Source organism: Drosophila miranda, chromosome 4 (assembly GCF_003369915.1).
Source record: "Drosophila miranda strain MSH22 chromosome 4, D.miranda_PacBio2.1, whole genome shotgun sequence".
Lineage (NCBI taxonomy): Eukaryota > Metazoa > Arthropoda > Insecta > Diptera > Drosophilidae > Drosophila > Drosophila miranda.
This window is the reverse complement of record NC_046677.1, coordinates 29,011,139-29,028,867: the sequence shown is the minus strand read 5'-3', so window position 1 is coordinate 29,028,867 and position 17,729 is coordinate 29,011,139. Positions and strand designations below refer to the sequence as shown.

The window sequence follows — 17,729 nt, the reverse complement described above, 5'->3', positions numbered from 1 at the left end:
CCAACAGAAATGATGGGGAAAAATTGAATGCAATTTGAAATTCAAAGCACGTAAAATGTGCCACACAGATACGAGTGCCAGGACGAGTACGGGAGTATGTCTGTAATTTATATGGGCAAATATTTGCGTGCCCCCAAGGGTGGGGGGAGCAGGAGGTGTAGTAGGAGTCAGAGTGTGGCGGAACCCTTGACTCATTACAACTTCATTAAAATGTTGATGCCCTGCCCCTGCCCCCGGGAGACAAAATGTTGCACACTCGGCAGATTTCGCCCTCCAGGGAGAACCGGACCGGAGCCAACACGAGAACTTAATCGAATTGCAGGACCCACCGGCCATAGGATACGTGTGTGGGTGGGTGAATGGACGACAGCAGCTGCAGCTTAACGCAATCATTAAATTTTTATTGATGATCAGCCATGGAGCGTCCGCAGAATCCCAAAAATGGAACTTAATGGAAATCCAACCAAAAGGCGACTGGCGGCCAACCGGCAAAGAGGCGTGAAAAATATGCAAAGTGACAAAAGGGAAGGCCGGAATACGCCGCTAATTCTGATGGATAATTAATTTTGTCGGGCCCCGATGTCCTGTTCGCTCGTTGTTGCCTCTCACTTTGGCATTAATGAATTTTCACAGCCCCATAATTAGATTGCTCTAAGGGGCAAATGACCAAGAAAACAGCGAGAAAAATAAACGGCAAAAACTTGTGCTAAAAATAAAATGGGACTCACAAATAGATACGAAAAAAGTCATGAAATGTGGCAACGAAGATTGGATGCTCTGGCGGTAGGAAGATGGTAGAACCTGGGGATTACATATCGGTTATAGTGGGGTGTATAGTGTCCCGCTTGTAGTTTCGTATATCTGCCATTCGTAGGCCAAAAAAGCCTGAAGCTAATCGAATAAAACTTATGGAAACAGAAGGATCATGGCTATGAATAAATACTATAGCCCTTCCATTGGTATTCGCTTCTTTCGGTCGGTGGCAAAGCTCTCCCATTCCATCAAAATGCTCGCTCAAAACTTTTCTGTGTCCGATCCGAAATTTTTATTTTGTTTTCTCGCTCACTCTTCACTTGATGTGCTGGTTATGTGGCATATCGTGCTCTAAACTAACAAAAAATTAATTTCTTATACAGCAACAGCATGTTTTGTTCCAAACAAACGAAATATATTCTTTAAAAATTTCCTTCAGGGCCAATAAAGCCGAAAGTGCATAGCCGAAGGCACACAAACTTCGCAGTACTTCGTAGCACTCTCGGTTTTGAGTTATTCGGGGCCTAAAAGAAGGATTCGTAATAGCCGAAAGCATTCAAGAGGCACGACTATAGCTGTGATCTTATGAATACAGTAGATTCCTGCAGGGCTCTAATCTATACCTCTTGGGGTGCATAACACCCACTTCCCTGCCAGTCAAACCTCTTAAGAAACCCATTGTACCCTCTCCCACTTGAACTCCTTAGTGTAGAGGAACTTTGTCTGTTCGGGCATTATGCAAACGTTGCAAAGGCCAAGACGATTAGCAGGCGGCAAATGCGTAAACGAAAGGAACCATGGGACGCAGGACTCTCCCTGCTCGGGCTGTACTTTGAGCTGCGTTAATGAGTGTCATTACCACGCTGGCCGGGCCTCAGCAGGGGGCCACCGCCCCCCAACCGCCTCATTAGCCGTCTCAGCGCTTGTTTGGGCCAAGTTGGGATCTCAGGCGAATGTTGCCCAAGACCCATTAAGAGCAGGAATCTAAGCGACAGATTCAAAGGCCAGGGCATATGTGTGGCTTCATAAATCCGTGCTGTCGGAACCCAATCCATCAGCGACCACTCGAGTCACACTTCCTCGATGCACGGGTACGGCTAGCATGCTAATGACTAATGGGCGACAATCAGAGCCAAGGGCCTGCGAGTCCTAAGCCGTATTGAGCCGTAACATAATATTTATAAGCTGGCATTTTTATGCCAAAATATGCACGCAGCAGACGACGACACTCGCAGTCAAGTGGGGCTCCAGATCCTGTCCAATGGCCAAGGAATCGGCTTAAGTAACCTCATATCCCATATCCTGTGTGTGTGTGTGTGGGTGTGTATAAGTAAACAGGCTCATCACTTGAGCAGTTGCCACTCGAAGGAAATCCCTCTCTAAGCGGAAGACTCCGTCTTTCGTTTCTGTTTGTGTTTTTGTGGGGGCCTTCCATATTTTGATATTCATGCGAGGCGTGTCCTGTGTTTATGCTGCATTTAAATCTCTGCTCTGGTCACCTCCTAATCGACTGCTTCTCCCCCTTTTCCTTTCTTTGCAGGCGACGACGACAACAAAGCGACTAAAAGGAGCCAAAAAGGTAAGTCTTTTGGCCATTTGATGTCTATTGTAATCAGGCAAAGGTCCTGTTTTGGGGGTCAACAAATAATTTGCATATTTATCATCTCTTGGAAAAATGTTTCATTTCCACAAAAAAAATATTCACAGAATAAAACCATTTTTCACTGTCAATCTGAATTTGGCATATGGCCATGGAGCTCTCTCTCTCTCTCTCTTTCTCTCTCTGGCTGGGCCCTGAAAAATGGTGTTTTTAAGAGATATTTTAAGAGATTTTCGTTTGGCTTGAATGGCTTTTTGATGAGGCTAGACAGAGTAGATCCCTTGCTGCTATATTTACGGGAAATGCAACTAAAAATCACAGATAATTATGTGGCTTCTTCATTAAAAGCTGGAGAATCGATGCTTAAATTTCGTTGGGGATTATAATTGTGATTCATGGGGCCGCACCTGTCCCCACCGCGTATTTGTGTGTGTGTTTGCTTTTGATAATTGTATAAAAAATCCTTGCACACACATTAACAAGGCTACTTCTGCGTGCGTGATTAATTGCCTGCTGTGTCAATATTTATTAAGCCCCACCGCTTCGAGCCATCAATTATGATTTATGGCTCAATGGGAGGCAGCGCATAATTAACAAAGATTTGGCGCCTGATCAAACAAAAGTGCCACAATGGACCTGCAATACAAAACAATGCTCTGGCGAGGACGAGTACGAGTATTATTTGCACATTCATGTCCTGTTTCTGCCGGCGAAAGGGTTTTAAATAATTAGCTGCTTCCCCACTTCATTATCGCCTGTCATTATTGACAGCTTTAATTGTGTGTGTGTGTGGGTGTATCCTGGCAATGAATATCATTAATTATTATTACAAAACAATTAAGGAAGGATTTGTGGCGGCACTGAATACAGGACACTGCAATGGCAATGAATTTTTTATGAATTGTTTATCCTTCAGCCTCCAGGAGGAAAGGCAACCGAGGGGCAGGGTACTGAGGCTTCTTTGGCGCGGATCTAAGATTCTTTGATCTAACTTTAAAGCAAATTTAATGGTTGATAGAAAGAGCAGCCATTAAACTAGAGATTTGCCCTCCCCGCTCCCCCCCTCTCTCTCTTGGCCACAAATGATTAAAGCTGTCGCATTAAATGGAATAATTATTTCTGCATTAAACTTCCACTGGGCTCCAGTGGGCTCCACTGTGCTCCAGTGTGGGTTTAAGGACACAATTTTCAGATTTTAAAGCTGGCATTAAAAAAAAGGCAAAACCGGAAAGACGCAGGCAAAAGCCACTTTACGAAGAAGGCGTGGCCATAAAACGGCAGTCGCAAAGGGGGGGGGGGGGGCGTTGAGTGTCGACTTCTGGTTTTCCCGGGGAGGACTCCCCCTCCTTGTGTTAATTTTGCGCGGCACCAGCGGAATCGCTAAGGCTAAATAACTTATGTCATTTTGGGGCGCATTTCATTTTACTCGGTTGCCATAGAAATTTAATAAAGCAGCGTCGTGGAATTATTAGCATATTTAAGGCAGCCCCAAGTGCTCCGGACATAAACATGAAAGCCGGCATTAAAGCCGGCAAACCCAAGGAGCGGAGGACGGGGGAGCAGCGCTCATGTGGGGCTCAAGAAGCAGTTAATAAAATGAGGCGACAGAGAATTGTCTTACATTATGCAGAACCCGCCACACGATGCGGGGCAGCGACTCGGGTACCTGCCTGAATGCCAAGGCTGTCGACGGCTGACCATCGCAAGGAAGGCTCCTGCATAGTGGAGCGGATTAGCAATGGAAATGTGCAGAATTTCAATTGATGAAAGGGAAAGTTATGCCTTAGGAGGTTCTCATTTCATTTGATGACGTTTTTGCGTTGAGAAAAAGTAGAATTCCCTTTGATTTTTGTTTTATTTATGCCACAAAATGCAGCCATGAAGCCCATGGTTGGGCTCCTGCCTGCTGCGTCGTGGCTTCTGTCCTGCAGGTACAATAAATACAAATACAGTTTAATTGCATCAATTGCAAAATGCTGGGGAAATCTCATTTCCTCAAGCAGGCCACCCACATCCTTTGCTTAACCAAGAGAAGGATGCGCAGGAGTCTCCAAGGAGATGGAGAAGGGGAGGGGGAGGGAGAGGAGGCATGGCTTGGCTTGGCATATTGACCAAATCCGAAATCCATTAGCCAAACCGATTATTTATGAGGGCTTTGGTTTAGAAACTAGGTTTTTCGTTTGTTTGGGGGGGATCGGGGAATGGAGATACAGATTGAGGCAAGCAGCGGTTCCGTACAGCAGATACGATAACGTACAACAGATGTTAATGCCTCACTAGGCAAAGTGCGTTTTGCTGTTGTCCTTTTGTGTTGACCACGTGGCCCCCCCTTCCCCCCCCACCCTCCATTGTTATCTGGATGATGATGATGACGGTGTTGTTGGTCAGTATGCGGCATTTGGCCCGCCCTTGCCCCTCCCCAGTTTTTATGGGAATGTGCCGCTAAGGGCATTATATCGAATTATGTTATAAATATGAAATATATTTTCGGGCATTCCTGCAAATACGTGTGAGCATGTTTACTCACGCTCCATGCCCCAAGCCCCCTAGCCCCCCCTTGCCATGTCCCACGAAAACTGCTGTCAATGGCATTTGCCTGGGCTTTTATGGTATTTTATGTGAGGTTCGTGGCAGGCAAAGAGCGAATCCTTGTTGAATAATTAAGGCATTATCATTGTGCCCTATGTCATGTCCTGTCCAACGGCCAGGGACAACGGCCTGACACTCATTTAAGGACGAACATTCATGAATATTGAAAATTTTCAACTGAGAAATGAATGCTGCCGACAAACGACCTACGAACACTGCACTTCGCCACTATACATATGTCACGTTTTGCCACTATGTAAATCTAACTTATATTCGCGACACGCACTGTAGCAAAAGGCATGAAATTCTGCCTCGCATCGCATGCTATTTCCATGCAAATTTCGGATTCTGTATTCCTGTGTTGCACTATGGAAATTCGCTCATGACATGTGTACTCGGCAGATTATTTAGAGACTTTAAAAGAGAGGGAATTTTAGCTCTTCTCAGGTGGACTCTTCCGGTCCCATAGGTAACGCCCACAGAACCCACAGGCAAGAGTAAATATTTCTGTTTTTCCTGTAAATATTTATGGGTTGACAGATTTGTTGAAAAAAAAGTGCACCGATTCGGTGGGAATCGGTATTGGCGCCCCAGAAATCTCATTATTTAGAAACGACCCTCCAAAACGGATTGAAAGACGCTTTTATTCTTATTTTTACTCTCATTATTTCGTAATGCCCCTTCAAAACGTACTACAAGACGCCAGTGTTGGCCTTTTTTCTGTGTCAAATCAGCAAATTTCGGACTTTTTCCCCGCTCACTCTCTAGAAACCCTCCCTTATGATGAGCATATTTTCAGGTCTTGTTTGCAAACGAATTTAACGAACTTTGTATTGGTTTTCTTCGGACTTGGGGATATCCCCGAAGTTGTAAAGTCCCTGAATGGCAGATAAATGATCTCTGGCCTGAGTATAGCTGTATTTTTTCGGGTAATCTGGTCTCTTCTTTCGTTTGCTGTTTGTTAGAAGTGAAATACCCACAAAAAAGTGGGTTTTAATTGAGTTTTTGAAGAATTCCACAAAGATTAAACTTCCTTTGTTTAAAAATAAATCTAATAAATTATTCATTGTTCAGCCCATTAACCCTTTTTGTTTTGTGTGCCTGTAAGCCTTGTGTTATCCTCTCATATGAGGGCCAAATCCTCTCAGGCATGCAAATTAGTTATCAGGAAAATTTTCAAATAAAACTGCCTCCAAGCCCAAACCTGCATAAAAACAAACTACACACGGAGCACACCCATAATTGCACGTAGCTCCCAGAAAATGTTGTGCAATTTGTGGTAAAATTAACTGCAAGCCGCAGAGAGGAGGGGCAGGGCGGGGCGGGTTCAAGGAATCCATAAAATTGCCTTTTGCCAATCGTTATACAACATTATCGTTGCATAATTTCCGCCAATTTGTGCACCCAATAGCCCCAAAAACAGGGACAAATGCAGTCACCAACGAATCCAGGATGTGGGGCGCGGGGCGTGGGGCGTGGCGTGTGGTTGGTGGCAAGGAGTCAGTGCCACCACCGGCTGTGCGGGTCATTTGTTGGTTATGCGGTCACCCTTCGGCCTGGTCTGGCCTGGTCCGGCCCTTTACATAATGAGGACACAATAAGTGACTCATAAATGTTATATTAATTTTGTGTGGCACACAGACATTGCCCCTATATCCCCCCCCTCCCTGTCTTGGAGGGAATTGTCGCATTAATCGACTCGAAGAATCAATATTTGGCTTGCAATATACGAGTATTACATCAAAATCCCAGAATACCAATAACATTTTAGGAGAGGAGCGATGAAGGACATGAGCCTCGAGGTTGATAGAAGAGGATACTCGAGAAACGAGGCTGTCGACCAGGAGGCCCCCATAGTCGCAGACTCGATGCTGAGGCCGCCCCAAAGTCTTGCAGCCTCGAGTAGATTTTGTGCCCGAGCATGCCATGCCTTTAGTTTTATTGATTTATACCTTTCGCCTTGATTCAAATACTCAGTTTACAAGTGCCTGTTGCGGTATTTCTGGGAAACTATTTTGATGGGGGAGGGAGGGAAAAGAAGGCATCCTATCCGCTCTTTTCGATGAATGGAAGTTTGGGGTCCTTTCTTCTTTTTTCAACTGCAGCTCTCATTGAATCACAATTTCATGGATTGTGGGTTTAAGAGACTCCCATTTTGGGATCAATATCGAAAGCCAAAGTAATTTCTTAATTGCTCCATTTCAAGGTGCCATAAAGGTGCCATAAATGTGCCTCAAATCGATGTGGCTGATTCTCCTTTCATTCTTTTCCCTTTTTGTAGGTCAAAAGTCTTCCGTTTTAGCCGTCTTTGCATGTTGTGCCCCATCCACAGATGCTTTGTTCTGTTGTGCCACTTGTTATGTTGCATGTTGTCTTTTCTTTTCTCTTTTCTCTTCTTTCATTTTTATTTTATTTTTGGGTTGGTTGAAGCTCTCCGGCAATTTGTCATGCAGCACACACATTTTTTGTTGTGTGTTTTTAGTTTTTCTTTTTGTTTTAAGTTTAGGTTTTTTTTGTGTTTTTTTTTTTGGCTGTTTTTGTTTTGTTTTCCGAGAGCAGAGCAGAGCTGGGCTCTAATTGCTGCGGCTGTCGCTGTTGGGGGCCCCGCCATTGTGGCACGAACAAATTATAAAAACACGAGAAGCAGGAACCTGCCACAGCCACTACTCGTAAAAGTGAGTAAAGGGCAGCAACAATTGTGTGTCGTCCTTGCCTGACCTTGCAACCAGAAAAAATGTTCATTATGCTGTGCTTTCGGGGGCACCACCAACAGAGTCGTCGCCGGTGCCCCGTGCGCTTGCATTTTAATGGTTGCAATCAAAATTTCAATGCATTGTTAAGGGGCAAAAGTCTCGCTGTAATAACAACAGGAAACCCCCCTGAGGGCCAAAAAGCCACAGGAAAATATGTGGCTCTCGAGAGCTCTGGCCGGGCCTATGCCGCGTATACTTAACCTTCTAATTGGAAAGTTTACCGAAAATTATTGCCTCCTAAAAACAGACACAAAAATTGTTGCAAGACTCTCGCTCTCTCTTTTATGGGAAGCAACAATGAGAAAGTTTTTCCTCAAGCTGTAATTAGACCACGCCCCAGTGCCCTTTAACCTCCTCCAGGCAGGGCGTGAGACGTGGGGGGGGGGGGGGGGGTGGGAAAACGATGAGACAAATGAATGAGGGAATATAATAGTAAAGGCAAATAAAAGGAAAGCAAGTCAAGAGCAAGAGCTCTAGGACGAGGCAGGAGGCGGGGAGGAGCAATTGCTTTTGAACCAAGGACCATCTCTAGCAGGGACCATCTCTAGCAGGACCAAAAGCAGTTTAATTTCATCAGAAGATGATGCTTCTTTTGTTGGCAAAAAAGATGGGGAGTTGTCCTCGAAGGGGAGGCGGAGGAGCAGGAGGCGGATGTGTAAGCACATCAGCAAAATGCCTGATGATAAAATAAAATGCCAAATGTGCTCGCATTATTCAAATGTCATGATAGTCTAGTGGAATACACTCACAAACAGAAGGAGACAAAAGACAGGAGCCAGAGGAGAGAGGAGAGCAGAGACAGTGCATTACCAGGAGACAGTTCCGAGCCGAGGGAGACGGACAGGACACACATCAACAGCACAGCACGCACCACACAGCTTGAGTCGGAGAGAAGTCCTGACTTGTGGCGGGGACACCCAGGATCTATGGCCAGACGAAACCACAAACTCAGTGGTGAGGGGTGGTAGGGGGTGGTATCCAGAAATTTGAACTATTGTTTAATTTACCGTGAAATTTGCAATTTAAACCGACTTGATGACTTGAGAGAAAATTGTTCTCGATGGGGCATAAAAACCTAATAAATGCTAGGATAAAGAAACATCATTTATAAACATGAAAGCATAGTTTTGATTAAATTAGAAAAGCAGCTAAAGAGTAAGAGCCTTTGATTAAATTGTGTCGCAATAACCATGGCAAAAAAAAGCCCCCAAATGTGCCGCAGGAAAAACCCGACTCCTGGTGTGGGCAACATGCCAAACATTTTTTTCCCTCAACGCCTCAACACGTTGTTAAACAAGTGGTTGATTGTGCAGCCTCCAGGCGTATGTGGAGCATACACTTTGGGGGATATTTTTAGACCCGAAAATGCTGATAAATATGGAATAAATTCTTCAAATATCGAACTCCATTCTAAGTCCATAAATACCTCCCAAAACCCAAGTTTGCCAAGTTTTCAACGCCACAATTACTGACTTTGTTAATTGCAATTTCATTTCATTTTCCCCCACTTATCCTTGACAATTTTCTTGTAATTTCCACCACTACTTTTCCTGCTGCAGGGATGATGATTCCGATCTAAATGCAAATGCAAATGCAGACTGCAGACTGCAGAGTGCATAAATATGCAAAGCCAAAGGATTTAATTAGGGCAACAAGTCTGTCTCCTCCTTCAAGTTTTTCAATTAGAGTTTGCTTGTTATTCAACGGCTCATCCCCAGCCACATCCATATATCACTTTGCGCCGGCAAGGATGCTTAAATCCTGCCCACAATAAATGTTTCACTCGAGGTTTTTCAGCATTTTCTTGGCAGCAGTTTAAACGCGAAAAATGTTGCCAGCAGGAGCAGAAGGAGGGGGATCATTGGGTCAAATCCTTTATGGCTGTGTGCCGTGCCTCATTCCCATCCTCATGATGTCTGCAAGCACTCAGCAGGATACGCGTACATTTGTTCCGTGCAGAATACGACGTGTGACAAGGCATAAATAACTAAACACCTGCAGAACGACACCCATTCCCACAGCCACTCCCACTCGCCTCTCTTTTTACCATACCCCAGCCCCAGTTCCTGCCGCACTCTTTGGTGGCGTCATAAATTACACAGGACTCTGACGTTTGCCGTCAATATACGTATCCTTGGGGCTTCCTTGGGAGACAACAAACCCAAAACGTTGCGTTGATTTTTAACCGCCAAAAATGCCATGAAATTCCTTCGATTCCTGTTCGTTCTTGGCGCCCTCTGGCGTGCGGCGGCAGGAAACTCCCATAGCTTTGTGGTGAAAAGCTCTGGGGGTCCTTAAGAGAGCCGTTCAACCATAGAGAGTCCTGCCCGTCAGCTGTTGGGCTGAGGAAATAATATCAGAAGGGAATACTAGGTAAATCAATAGGAAAAAACGCATCCTCAAGGTTAATTTTTGTGATAAGAAGAAAGGGAAAAAATGATTAAAAAAATTAAGGAAAAATGTGGAAAAAAATATCTTTTATATGGCATTTTTAACATAATTTTTCTATAATTATAAACCTTCTGCTTCGAGTAAATTCTAGCCCTGCATTACTCTTCTCCCTCGCTACCTCTTCCAAGCCTCTCTCTTTGCTGTGAAAAAAAGCTTTTATCAGATGATTGAGGCTCTTTGGGGGCCACGCATCAGAGCTTCCGCTCTTCGTTGGCCTGCCCTGCTCTTTCAAAGGACATGATTTGCTGGTCTCGTCAGTTGATTGGCAACACGTTTGCCGGAAGGTAATACCCCGTAGCAGCAACAGGAAGCCACCGCCGTGCCGTGCCGTCTCCGGGTCCGTGTCCGTGCGACGACGCTCGTAGTTTCTCGGGAATCTCGGGGAATCTCGGTTCTCGCACCAACAATCGTGTGTATGCATAGTTCTGTGCCTCGCAAGGCGAAAGAAGTTTCCGTGTTTCGAGTGGCAATATTAATTACTTAAAATTCCCCAAAAAAATCACATGGAGAGATAAGAAAAGTTTGCTTTGGCGACTGGAGTGATTGGAGTGGAGGACCTTGTCAACTTGTTGCTGGCAGAACCTGTTGCCCCGGTTGCCCCTTGTTGACCCTTTGGGTTGCATGAAGTGGACCCAACAAATCGCTGGCTTACTGCAAATATTTGCTTAACAATTTGTCTGTCTACCAGGCGGCATGTGCCATGCCTCATGCCCCATGCCTCCCCTTTTTGTAAATCAAGAGCTTAAGGCCCGAATGGACAACGGCTGGCACTGGGACGAAGCAATTAGGGGCTCAGAGGCAGAGGGACAACTAAATTTGCATTAAACACATTTTAAATTAACAATTATGTAACCCAGGAATAGGAAATCCATGGGAGCGGGGTGGAGGGAGAGTGGCAGACACACCGCTTAACACCTGACCGTAAGGATGGATCCTTTCTTCCCGCTGGCAGGCTGTATGCCAAACAATAACAAAAGCGGATTAACACTTAACTCAACGGCGATGATACGACCCACCCACCTACAACCGACTGAAACAGAGCTGCTCTCCCCCTCCCCCTCTCTCTTTCGGGCTTGGTCTTGACCCAACCCATGACCCTTTTGTTCAGTCAATCTAAAAGTGGGGCAGGTTGGGCTGGAACCCTTTTCAGGTAGAGTTTTTCCAGGGGTGGTTAGCCCAAATAAAAATCTACAAAAATTACACTAAACAACAAAAAAAAGGGCGAAAATTTAAAGCATTTTCCTTGGCCCCTCTTTGATTGTTTTTGAGGGGACATTTTTCCGCATTAATTTTCATTATTTATTCAAAAGCTGGTAATTTTTGTGTGTTGCCCAGTGTTTTTGTTGTCTTTTGCCTTGTTTTTCGTGCATCAAGAAGTGAGCAGCCAATTGTTGTCCTTAAGCCGCAAAATATACCCAAAGTTTATGTTTGCTGGCCCTTTATTTTTATTTACGGCCTGAAATTTATTTCTAGACCCTGGACACCACCGAGCACGGAGCAGACAAGTGGCCGAAGAAGGATCAGAGTTTGGCAGCCCCAAAAACTCCGTTCCGTGGTCCATTGTCCTGGCTGGTGGTCCACTTTTCCGGGTATCTAGAATATGTATCTACTGCTGTCGGTTTCGTTTGGTTTCGCTTCCAGTTTTGCAGCTCCAAATGTTTCCAACTGAGTTGATTACTCTCCATCTCGCGCGCGCTCAAATCAAAGGCAACAGCAGGCTGCCCCATGCCCCATGACCCCCGAGCCCCAAGCCCCCCCCTGCTAACCGATGGGTATCCTTAAATTTTCAACATTCTCTTTGGATTTGGTTTTGGTTTGTGCTACACTTCTTTTTTATGGCGGGATACTGCGGAAACAAGGGGTATATGGGGCTTGGGAGGAGTATATGTAACAGGCAGAGGGTAGGAAAGAGAATCTTAAAGATTCCAAGAGCTCTAAGCCATTTAGCTGATATTTGGAAGTGTTTTGTTATCGAAAGATCCACAAAGAATCCGTTAAATCAAAGCAATATTATAGCCTCGACATGGGCTCCATTTCAACCTATTTCCATCGGGTTTCCTCTTATATAGCCTCTTCAATTACATCTCTTCCAACATTGGGTATCCCTTAGTCGAGTAAGGACCTCCTTTATGCTCCCCTTTGTTCGATATATGTTGGTATATCCCTGGCTGGTCTTTCATCTGTACCCTTATGGCGTGACCTTGCCGAGTGGGACGATGTGGGGTATCATGAGGGTTTTAGGATATTTGCGACCTAAATATTTCAGAATTAATTTACCAAATTAAAGCCGGTCTGTCGGTCGGTCGGTTGTCTGCCTTTCCAAGCCACTGAGCATCGCAATTTATCTGCAAACATGGACGCACACTCCCACAGATACACACACACACACACACACACAGGCACACACACACCTAGGCAATGATGAGAGAACGCCCCAAAGGTATTAATTAGTATGGAACAGCGAACAGCTACAAAAAAATACAAGCGAATAGAACTAGAACTTGTTATAATGCAATAAAGCATAAAACACACCCACAGATGGTCGGGGAGGGGGGAGATCCATAATATCTCTCTCGAACAGCCAGAGTCTCAGATTTTGCTCCATTTCGCGGAAGTCTATCTTTTGTGCCACTCGTATGGTTACAGTTCCACTCGGTAGGTGTTGACATGCCACACAAGACACACACACAACATAACAGAGACAGAGACAGACATAGACCGCATGAGCCATGAGGCATGATAATAAAGTGTGGGGCAAGACAACAGATAGTGGAGGAGGATGGTAGGAGGAGCAAACCGCGGATAGTAGTGGGAGAAAATCAGCATAGAAAAGCAGCGAAATAGTAGATAGCAGAGTCGGAACAGCGGTGGGTAGGAGAGGGGGAAAAGGCAGAGAGTAGAGCAGATACTCGTAGCAGCAGAGGGAGGGGAAAGAGCAGCAGCTAACATACAGTATTTCTCATATTTTTATTCGCAAATATTTTACCAAGAAAATGATTGAATGGAAACGCAAAAGACAGAGCCCACGAGAGCGCTTTTGCGGCGCTTGTGTGTGGATTACGATACGGTTCTTTGTGGCAAATAAAACCACAATTTGCGAATGGAAAGCCCTTTTAAAACGCGTTTAATTGTACGAGGAAATACTAGCACATTTCGCACTTGGAAGGTCACGCCCCAGCCGAAAAAGGGAAAACCTTTATACCGATTTTTTATTGTTTGTCTCATTTGATGCGGCAATTTCCGACGCCTTCCCGCCGGGCGATAAGCGGGGAAAGCCGAAAAAGAAAAACCGAAACCTCTAATGTATACATTTGAATGCCATTATCACACAACCCCTGCCCCGCCCCGCCCCGGCCCCGTCCCGCCCTGCCCCAGATGGAGCTGGCGGCAATTTAGCCACAAAAAGCCAGCAGGCACTTGTCTGTATTGTCTGTGCGGTTATGCCCTGCGTATCTGTATCTGCAACTGTATCTGTATCTGTATCTGTATCTGTGTGCTTTGTGGACTGTATCTCTGTAGCTCTGTGTCTGTGATTATTTCCAAGCAATTTACTTTCATTCGTCGTTCATTTTAGAGAGCTCCCAGAAATATGCCAGCACAACCCATAGGTCCTGCCTGCCACATTCTCGTTTAACCTGGGCTCGGCTCTGGGTAATTTCGTTTTTATTGACTGCAATCATCAGGGCACTCGGGTTTATTTCGGGCCAAACCAACACGTGTATTTGTGCAGTAATTCCCCCAGAAATTCTACCTCTTCCTCCCTCACTCTCACTCCCTCTCTGTGTCCTTTTGTAATTGCAATTTTGTTAAACATTTTTGGTCGAATGTTAATTGAAACTACGCTTAAATTATAGCCAAAGAGGGTCGACAGATAAACTGCTGGCCAAAGGGATAAATCCGCCCACACACAGCGGGTTTTGTGGTTGCACAAAAAACGCTTTCGGCATTTCAATTAACGTTGGTAAATGACATATCTGGTCGGGTTTTTATTGCTTAATTTGGTGCTTGGAAATTCGATATTCCCTCTTTGTTCGGGGGGGAATTATTAAACTACTTTTAATCAACGAAAATAGTTATAGATTAGGAGTTTAAGGGCCTTAACCCTTGCCCTTGTCTCGGCTTGGGTCCACTTCTAAAACTCTATTTCGGGTCAGCAGGTGTCCAAAGTTGTTGTAGCCAAAATGTTTTTTATCAAGTGACTGCGATTCCAGCGAGTGCCAAATCTATAGAACCCTAGCTACGAGGCTCTTGTGTGTGCAAAATGTCAAATTTGAATCTGTCGAATGTGCCACGCCGCCTGGCCCCCGGCACGGCCACACAGGTGACCAGCAGCGGCAGTCGAGGGCCAGGCACAGCGGTGCTGACGGCACGCCTGACCTCGGCGAATACGGTGACCAGCAGTGTGGAGTCCTCCCTGGGGCACCGCGAGCTGGAGCAGGTGCCAGAGCCGAGCCAGATCCCGACCCAGGAGCATCATCATCGGCCCGTGATGGCGGCCACATCCTGTCCGGACTCGCCCATACGACGGGTGTCGTCGAGCTTGAAAAATTCCGCTTTAGATTTCGCCTCACGTTTCTTCAACAAATGCAAAGCGGCCACATTTACGGTGGATGGTGCCACCTATACAATCGGTGAGTGAAAAGACAAAAAGAAGGGGGTATACGGATTAGGGGATCAAGGCCTTCGATCACTGACCGATCGAGCAGTCGGGGGACACTGGGGAATGCCTAGAATCATTGGATTTCCATCTGGAATCTGCCCTTCTCTTCCCTCGAAACCAACATACCCTTTCGCCCTCTCTGAATACCCTGTAAATGAAACATGAGGTCAACAAGTGTCTGTGGACACAGCGAGAGAGAGAGAAAGAGGCGCAAAATAATGGCCCGAGAATGAAGCATTGAAAATTTGTTATTTTGGCATTTCCTCTTTTATTTTATCACCTTTCGCCACCGCCCACTGCCCCACCCTCCCCACAGCGCCCATGCTCTGCGGCATTGATGGGCAAGGTCATCGATTGACATTGGCCAGGTGTTTGCTTTCCCTTTCCCTTTCATTTTCGATTTTTCGTTTTCGTTTTCGTTTTCGTTTCTTTATCGATTCGGTTGCAGCAGCAGTAAAATTTGTAATTCAATGTGGTTCCACGACGACATGTCAGAGAGAATGTGTCCTACGTCCCACGTCCTGTGTGCTGTGTCCTGTGTGCTGTGTCCTGTGTCGTGTGGCGTGTGCGGAGCTGATGGATGAAAGATTGATTGCAATTTAATAAGCTGTTTATGGAGGCTGGCCACAAAGACACAGACGCTCTGAAAGAAAGAGAGGCGGCATATTAAAGGAAGGCGAAATATATTTATTTTTAGACAATTTTCATGTGAAAATTGAACAGATGTTTCAATGCTAGTTCCTTGTATTGATTAACGCTGCCAGGGCGTTGGAATAATCGATTTGGGAACTAAAAATAAATAACGCAAGCCCCACCTAGACTTTCGCTTGATTAACCACAAATAAACAAGGAATTGGTTCGTCTATTGATGGAGCCACACACTGATTGAAGGAGACATTTTGGCCATTTCTTATTCAATTAAATTCGAGCCGTGAGCCGTGAGACGAGGGACGAGGGACGAGAGACGTGTGTGTTGGCATAGCAATTGTCGCTGAAATTGGAAACTCACGTGCCAGGCAAAGGGCGTTAAGTGTATCTCAGGTGTCCCTACCCCCTCCCGCTCCCCAGCCAAAAAGATGGCCTGGAAACCTGCCCCAAATCCTGCCTTTTCCCACTCCCAGGAGGCGCATTCGTAAACAGATTTCTCTCTCATGTGCGTTTATCTGCCGAAATATCTGCGTGAAATCATCGGCAATATGTAAATTGTCTGCTGTCGAGGCTGAAATGTAGATTGAGAGCAGATGCAAATGCTTTTTTAATTGCTGACTGGCACTGGTTAATGATATATGTATCTGAATCGATAGGTCAATATATGTAGCTGTATCTGTATCTGTACTCCTCTTAACGTATTTTTAATGATGTCAATCGAAGTTTATTTATGGCCCTGCCGTTCCCCGAAGGAGACAAAGCAAAAGATGGAAAATTGCATAGAAGACATCCCTTTTCCCCAAGGAGCTCCATGCTGCAGCTGTGTGTGTGGCATCAATTAAAACTTGTGGAGGCAACAGCAGGGCTCCCTCGTAATGCAATTAAAAGTGCCACCCAATAGGAGAACCAAAGAAAATTCCAAGCAATTCCCAGGTCCAGTGACGAGCATGTGCGTGGCTCTCCTTCTATTAATAAGCCCCCAGTGCCGGCCTGGAGGCCCAACTTTCTCTGTGGCGCTTTAATCTTTAATTGTTGATTATGTATGCACGAGTGGCGGGCGGCGGAAGCTGCCACAGAACTGAGCAGCCATGCAACCAACAGGAAACACGGCCCAAGTGCAGTTGGCTGTGTCACCCGCCACTTTAACCACCCATCATCCTGTATCCTTCTCCTTCTCCTTCTCTATTCTCTATGCGTTCTCCAGCCGTCGTCTTCGGGGTCTTGTGTACTTTGCTGTTGGCGGAAATTGCATTGTCAACGCTGGCAATGGCAGTGCGAAACGTAGCTGTAGACCAAGTAGGCACCGGGTCCCAGCTGGCCCTGCACTACTCGCACCTCCTGCCTCCCACCTCCTGCCTCCTGCCTGATGCACTGATGTCATAGAGCTGTAAATTAAAAATAATGACTCAGCAGATTGGCCAAGCCAACCACGACTTTTCCTGTACTCTTTAGGGACTAAAAGCTAGACCAAAAGCGTGGAAAGCGGACCGAAGAGGTGGCCCTAAATGGTTAAAATACAGAGACAGAGTCTAGGATACCGCGTAGAGTATCCCGCAATCAACGCCCAGCCATTGGCAAATCGGAAACCTGGAGGACATCGTTGCACCTTGATTGCAGGGGCAACAAATCAGAAAAAGGAAAACGGAATAGGAATCCAATCCCGATCCCGATCCCGATCCCAGGGCGCAATCCGCATTTCCCGAACCCGACATTAATCAAGGCATTAAACGTTTGCAATGCCATTTGGCGCTGGCCATTACCTTGACAGAGTCCGTTGATTTAGCTGGCTGTTGCCACCAGTTACAATCGTTCTACCTGTTGCAATCGAGAATTTATCGATTGGCCAACACCCACGAGGGACAATGGGCAACAGGCAACAAGCAGCGACAGGTAGAGCCCAATGGAAATCGATTTCACGCTCAAATTGATTTCGTTTTTATTGCTTGGGCATTTAATTTATGTCCTTCCAGCGACAGGACGCGACGGGCACAAAAGCTGGCTGCCGATGCCAAGGGATAACAATGCCCCGGAGGACACTGCCAGGAGACACGAAATTCTTTGTTGCGATACGCTTTGACAATATTAGCGCTTATAAATTTAAATTGCTTGTACGGTCCGGAGCCTCAGCCCCCTCCCACGACATGTAAGGAAAACAAGGAAACAACTCCAGTCGGTGGGTGGGAAAACATTCCTTAGGCAGTGGCTGTGGAGGAGCTGAAATGGCCCCGACAAGATGTCGTTGTTGCTGGATAACATTGATTTTCTGCTATGCCAC

General features: G+C 45.8%; 1 protein-coding gene across 5 annotated transcripts in view; it reads left to right on the top strand.

Moving 5' to 3' along the window:
* The window catches only part of LOC108162501 (calcium/calmodulin-dependent 3',5'-cyclic nucleotide phosphodiesterase 1), a 113,757-nt gene that overhangs the window by 14,961 nt on the left and 81,067 nt on the right, over positions 1 to 17,729 (top strand). Inside the window, exon 2 of one of the 5 annotated variants that reach the window (XM_033394106.1) lies at positions 2,294 to 2,332. Coding sequence is in view for 4 of the 5 variants with exons in the window: in XM_033394108.1 (XP_033249999.1) it covers positions 14,408 to 14,777 (370 nt within the window). In the remaining variant the exon portion in view is untranslated. Of the gene's footprint in view, positions 1 to 2,293; positions 2,333 to 14,347; positions 14,778 to 17,729 lie in introns of those variants that run through there. The other 4 variants (XM_033394108.1, XM_033394103.1, XM_033394104.1 and 1 more) reach the window with 4 other exon arrangements.